The sequence below is a fragment of the Oncorhynchus keta genome, chromosome 2, assembly GCF_023373465.1.
Source record: "Oncorhynchus keta strain PuntledgeMale-10-30-2019 chromosome 2, Oket_V2, whole genome shotgun sequence".
Classification (NCBI taxonomy): Eukaryota; Metazoa; Chordata; class Actinopteri; order Salmoniformes; family Salmonidae; genus Oncorhynchus; species Oncorhynchus keta.
Window position 1 is genome coordinate 67206196 of NC_068422.1, and position 7090 is coordinate 67213285.

Genomic DNA, 7090 nt, shown 5'->3' on the forward strand with positions numbered 1-7090 from the left:
TTTGTATATGTATAAGTTATTTAATGTATCGCGATCTCTTCATTAAAGACAAGAGTAACCACTACGCTGCATTTCGGTCCGACTCTCTTTTGACAAACGAAGAACGCCGTTACAACCGCTAGCTAACATAGAGAGTTACCTGTAATTTAATGTTGCTAACCACTAGCTAACATAGAGAGTGACCTGTAATTTAATGTTGCTAACCACTAGCTAACATAGAGAGAGACCTGTAATTTAATGCAGTGAAAATTAAGACTGGTGATGGTTATAAATGTGTTTTCTTGTATTGAGTTGTAGAAGTAAAGAAATGTCTAACATATCCTTTGTTTGAACTACTTACTGGATGTCAGCCACCAACGACAGACACTGTCAGATTCCCACACATGCACAGTACCTGCATCTTGTGCCACTGCTCAGTGCTGGGAGGCAGTGGATCAAACCATTGTGAGGCAAAGGGCGGAGGTCTCATTCTTTTGAAACTTAAAAACGCGCTATTAAGTGTCTATAACCAGCACAAGTGCTTTCATTGCGTATTATTCATATTATTGAAATCATTATTCAAATTTGAATTTTTTCAAATCATATTTTTCCCAGGATGAGGGAGGACGGGGGATTTCAACCAATGCTAAAATGTAATTATTCTTGTCTAGGCTAGGGCGGCAGAACATCCAGGGCATTGGTGATTTTATCAATGTAATCAGATTGAAAATATTAGGCTATGTTATTGACATTGAACTGATAATATAGCCCACTAACGAGATGTTAGTGTTTAATTTGTAGCATAGGCTTATTATTTGGGCTGCTATTATGTTCTGTTCCTCCAACTTTTAGCTGATAAAAGATAGGGGGCAGATTTTTGTCTCGGCAAGGGCTGCAGAACGTTCAGGACCGGCCCTGTCATTACGCAATACGCTTTGAAAGGTGGTGAGCGACTTGATAAAAGCGGTCGGCTCGAACCCACCCATTCTATATGCTGACAAATCTACGGCCTTGAAACACAGAAATAGCAGGAGAATTTGAAAATTGTGGGAGCCGACGCGGATATCTAGAGACTATACTGATTTCACCTCTTCCTCTCTGATTTCCGAGATTATTACAAATACCTTCGAACTGATTTATAGACAGACGGGCTCTGAAATAGCCTTCATTTCAAATTATTTGGATGAAAACCGGAACGTAAGCCTTCAATTAAATTAGGTCCGCATGAATTGATTCTATCGTGACGTTGTTTGTTCACACTCACCATAGATTGTTTATTCGGAGCTACAATAATACAATGTTAATGTGTAGCCTAACATTAGGATGTGAAATAGGTTTCACCTCGGCAAAATCTACAGAATTGGACTATTTCCTAACGTTCAATAGACATTTATATCGGAAAAGAAAATAATTGATCTCTCAGAATGAAAGATTATACTGTATTACGTGATCAATCTTTTCTTATGAAAAGTTGTTTAAACTTGAAAGTATCAGTATTGTGGATAGTGTAGGGACTTATTTGTAGCGAAAAAATATATAATTAAGCGGTCACAATCAAGCCTGTTTTAAAAATGTCTCATGTAAAAAAAAGTATTTCTGTGACAGAGTGAAATATTATACTGTATTACTTAATCAACCTTTTGACATAACTTGGCTAAACTTTAAAGTAGGCCAATCAATATTGTGGGCAGTGTAGGAACTTATTTGTAGCCCAAAGAAAAGAAACGTAGGCCTGTTTGAATTATTCTTATGTCAAAACATAATTTTATTAGATTTATTTGACCTTATTTTTGTATATTTCAGGTAAAATTGATGCATGCTTATGTGAAGCAGCTCGTGAAGATGTGTCTCCCTGGTATCTTCATTGTTACCCTGTTGACCCTCTCTATTCCTGCTGTCCATGGTGAGAAAGTCCTGGTGTTTCCTCAAGACGGCAGCCACTGGGTCAACATGAAGGTCATTATTGAAGCGCTGCATTCAAGAGGTCACAGTGTGTCAGTAGTACGGCCATCAGACAGCTGGTACATCAAGGAAACCTCTCCTCACTACAGTTCAATCACAATTGATAATCCAGGTGGAGCTGATGAGGAATTCTTTCGCTCATTTGTGTCAAGACTAATACAGATAAAGAGAGAGGGAAACTCTGCTTGGAGTCGTTTTAGTTTAGACATGGAGTTGAAGGACGGGTTTTTTGAAATTCACCGCAAAGTGTGTGAGATGACAATCAAAATGTTAGAGAATAAACAGTTGATGCAGTCTATTAGAGAAACCAAGTATGACTTGGTTCTGGCAGACCCATTAAATGGGGGAGGCGTTGTGCTGGCGCACTATTTAAATTTGCCACTTGTTTTCAATGTTAGATGGACTATAGGCGGTGAGGGTCATTTTGTTATTGCTCCCTCTCCACTATCTTATGTTCCAATTGCTGCTGCAGAGTTAACAGACAAGATGAGTTTTTTTCAGAGGGTCCGTAACTTCCTAGTTTATATCATCAGGCAGCATCTGTACAGACAGACAATTAGACCTCATTATTCTGCTTTAGTTAATCGTTACTTTGGTCCTGAGGTCGACTACCTCTCATTGTTTCAAGCTGCTGATTTATGGCTCATGAGAGTTGACTTTGTGTTTGAGTTCCCTCGTCCCACCATGCCTAACATCATCTATATTGGAGGGTTCCAATGTAAACCTGCCAAGCCTCTTCCCCAAGAACTAGAGGAGTTTGTTCAGAGTTCTGGGGTGCATGGAGTCATTATCATGTCTTTGGGGACTTTAATTGGGCAGCTTCCACATGATATAGCTGATGAGATAGCTGTTGCTTTTGCCCAACTGCCTCAGAAGGTAATCTGGAGGTATAAAGGAGACAGGCCAGCTACTCTGGGTAACAACACCTTACTAGTTGACTGGATGCCTCAGAATGATCTTTTAGGACACCCTATGACAAGGCTGTTTGTAGCTCACGGAGGAACAAATGGGATTTTCGAGGCTATCTACCACAGTGTTCCAATAGTAGGCCTTCCTCTGGTGTTCGACCAAACTGACAATCTTTCTAGAATGAAAGTGAAGGGTGTAGCAAAGGTTGTGGATTTAGCAACACTAGATAGAAACATATTCTCCCAGGCCTTACAGGAAGTTCTGGATGAGCCATCCTACAGGACGAACATGCAGAGACTCTCCAGGCTACACAGGGACGTGCCAATGGAGCCCCTGGACACTGCCCTCTTCTGGATTGAGTTTGTCATGAGACACAAAGGTGCTGCTCACCTGCGTACAGAGTCCTACAGAATGCCCTGGTACTCCTACCACTCTGTAGATGTAATGGTCTTTTTACTGACTGTTGTGTTATTTACTCTGCTGGCTTTCATTGGCATTATCAGATGTTTCTGTTGCAGGTCATGTTTGAAAATGAAAATGAAAGAGGAATGATTATGGCTTTCATCTGTACACAGTGTGGTACAACAATATGTTTTTATTTGTCTCACTCATTATACTTTTTGTTCACATGATAAATATATGTGGCATTGATGTAGACATACAGTATTGTCGACAGATGTTTTATCTATTTGCTTTTTGAAGATTTTGCTAAACTTACAACTGTACTTTAACTGTTCAGCCCATTTAACTGTTCAGCCCATTTAATCAAAGGTTTGAATAGGAAAGTCCATATGTGCACTTTAAAAATGAATGCTGTTATAGTTGTGTGTGGCTGCTTTCTTTGTGTGTAACAGTTAAAGTGATGTAAATGTTGATTCTCCAGAAGACCGTTAAGGAGCTCTGTTTTTTAATAAAGATATCATGCAGCTTAGATGTTTGCCAAAAACACTTTGTCCCTCATTGGTTTGTTCTTTTTTTCTTCCACATCTATTGTGGAGGTCATTTCAAAAGAACAAAGAACTTTCAGTTTGTCGTTATACAGACTTTAACGACAACATCATTCTTCATTCATTCTAGAAGGGTTGATAATTCAGAGGTAATATAATCCTATGAGATCCGAGGAGGAATGTGAAGGGATTTTCATACTGATGCTTATAAAATGACAGCATTGATCTGCAATAAATAAGCCAACCAAGGTGGTCTGCATAGAGCAGAAGAAGGGTTTCTATTGTCTGACTTTTCTCTAAAGGACTCTGCTTGGAAGCCTCACTTAGATTTAGTTCACTTAGAAATACAGATAGTATATTTCCCTCCTTTTGCCCTCAGAACAGCCTAAATTCATTGGGGTATGGACTCTACAAGGTGTCGTAAGCATTCCACAGGGATGCTGGCCCATGTTGACTCCAATACTTTCCATAGTTGTGTCAAGTCGGCTGGATGTCCTTTGGGTTGTGGACCATTCTTGATACATGGGAAACTGTTGGCTGTAAAAAACCCAGCAACACTCAGTGTATAATAGGACCGTAAGCATTGTAAGCAATGCCAGTGGCGATTTCAGCAATTAAATGTTGGTGGGGTAAACTCCACTGTGGAAATGGGAGAACCTTCCAGAAGGACAACCATCTATCTGCAGCACTCCACCAATTAGGCCTTTATGGAAGAGTGGCCAGATGGAAGTCACTCCTCCGTAAAAGGCATCACAGACTGCTTGGATTTTGCCAAAATGCACCTAAAGACACTCGAACCATGAGAAACAAGATTATCTGGTCTGATGAAACCAAAATTGAACTCTTTGGCCTGAATGCCAAGCGTCACGTCTGGATGAAACCTGGCACCATCCCTATGGTGAAGAATAGTGGTGGCAACATCATGCTGTGGGGATGTTTTTCAGCGGCAGGGACTGGGAAACTAGTCAGGATAGAGGGTAAGATTAACGGAGCAAAGTACAGAGAGATCCTTGATGAAAACCTACTCCAGAGCGCTCAGGACCTCAGACTGGGGCGAAGGTTCACCTTTCAACAGGACAACGACCCTAAGCACACAGCCAAGACAACGCAGGAGTGGCTTCGGAACAAGTCTCTGAATGTCCTTGAGTGGCCCAGCCAGAGCCTGGACTTGAACCCAATCAAACATCTCTGGAGAGATCTGAAAATAGCTGTACAGCAACGCTCCCCATCCAAGAAGACTCAATACTGTAATCGCTGCCAAAGGTGCTTCAACAAAGTACTGAGTTAAGGGTCTGAATATTTATGTAAATGTGTGTTTTTTGTAATGCATTTGCAAACATTTCTAAAAACCTGTTATTGCTTTGTCATTATGGTGTATTGTGTGTAGATTGATGAGGGGAAAAAAACAATTTAATCCATTTTAGAATAAGGCTGTAACATAACAAAATCTGGAAAAAGTCAAGGGGTCTGAATACTTTCCAAAGGTACAGTACCATACTCTGGAATTGTTATCTTCACATTGCCAAAACATCATCATCCCTCAACAACATCAAGCGAAGACTGGGGGTCAGCCTGATGAACCAATCTACTCAGTAATCTCCTCCATATTGCCTAACTCTCATATAAGCCTTTGGCCTTTCAGCACCACCTGCACACTGTTCTTTTTTATTGTTTTTTTATCTGTATTGTTATCTATCACTTTTTTTCCATTGCACAAATAAATGAATGGCCTCATGGTAACATCCATGAGCAGTTTCATTCCTGTCCTGCAGTTTACAAGGATTATCGTATCTTTGATGTGTCTGGGTGGTTTAATACATCATCCACAGCATTATTATTATTCAATCTCTGATTTGTTATTGTTACCCATCTACCAATCACTGCCCTTCATTATGAGGCAAATTCTTATTTACAATGACTGCCTACCCTGGCCAAACCCTCCCCTAACCCGGACGACGCTGGGCCAATTGCGCACCGCCCTATGGGACTTCCAATCAAGCACAGTTGTGATAAAGCCCGGGATCGAACCCGGGTCTGAAGTGACGCCTCTAGCACTTCAATTCAGTGCCTTAGACCGCTGCACCATTCAGAAGGCCCATGTATCAACCCCTTTTATTATATGATTTGTTAAGACACATTTTTACTCCTGAACTAATTTAGGCTTGCCTAAACAAAGAATACTGAATATTTATGCAACAACTATATTTTGGTCATGATTATTTTTCTTTCCCCCCCCCCACTTTGACATTACAGAGTATTTTGTGTAGATTGCTGACAAAAAATATATAATTAAATCCATTTTAATCCCACTTTAACAAAGTACAATGTGAAGAAATCAAGGGGTCTGAATACTTTTGCAAGGCACTGTATATATATTTTAGGGCTGTCAGAGTTAACTTTTTGTAATTTTAGTGCACACATTGTTTTGGTTTGACAGACCAATTTTTTCTTTCTTTTTTTCTTTTTTTAACACAAAACATTTTTGGGGGTCTTCATTCCAGGTTAGGGTTAGGCATAAGGTTATCAGTATGTATCAAATCAAATCAAATTTATTGGTCACATACACATATTTAGCAGATGTGGCGAAATGCTTGTGTTCCTAGCTCCAACAGTGCAGTAGTATCTTACAATTTACATTGGCATTGACTAAATACATTAGACTAGAATACTGTATATACATATGAGATGAGTAAAGCAGTATGTAAACATTATTAAAGTGGCCAGTGATTCCATGTCTATCTATATCAGGCAGCAGCCTCTAAGGTGCAGGGTTGTGTAGCTGGGTGGTGGGTGGTAGCTGGCTCGTGATGGCTATTTAACAGTCTGATGGCCTTGAGATAGAAGCTGTTTTTCATTCTAGTGTACCTTGCCTTATGGATGATAGTGGGGTGAACAGGCTGTGGCTTGGGTGGATAATGTCCTTGATGATCTTTTTGGCCTTCCTGTGATATCGGGTGCTGTAGGTGTCCTGGAGGGCAAGCAGTGTGCCCTCTGTGATGAGTTGCGCAGACCGTACCACTCTTTGGAGAGCCCTGCGGTTGCGAACGGTGCAGTTGCCGTACAAGGTGGTGATACAGCCAACAGGATGCTCTAAATTGTGCATCTGTAAAAGTTTCTGAGGGTCTTAGAGGCCAAGCCAGTTTTCTTCAGCCTCCTGAGGTTGAAGAGGCGCTGATGCCTTCTTCATCACACTGTCTGTGTGGGTGGACCAATTCAGACTGCCAGTGATGTGTACGCCAAGGAACTTGAAGCTTTCCACCTTCTCCACTGCAGTCCCGTCGATGTGGATAGGG

At 40.7% G+C, this 7090-nt stretch overlaps 1 protein-coding gene across 2 annotated transcripts; it reads left to right on the plus strand.

Annotated features, from left to right (window-relative positions):
• The first annotated feature begins 983 nt into the window (after positions 1–983).
• Positions 984–3974, plus strand: LOC118359007 (UDP-glucuronosyltransferase 2C1-like). 2 transcript variants are annotated; one of them, XM_035737141.2, is made up of 2 exons: positions 984–1197; positions 1783–3974. In XM_035737141.2, exon 2 carries the CDS (start codon positions 1792–1794, stop codon positions 3400–3402), a length of 1611 nt encoding a protein of 536 aa, XP_035593034.2. In that variant the 5' UTR covers positions 984–1197; positions 1783–1791; the 3' UTR covers positions 3403–3974. The 2 variants fall into 2 exon arrangements, with proteins under 2 accessions (XP_035593034.2, XP_035593028.2); XM_035737135.2 differs by having other exon boundaries at positions 984–1176.
• Positions 3975–7090: the final 3116 nt, after the last annotated feature.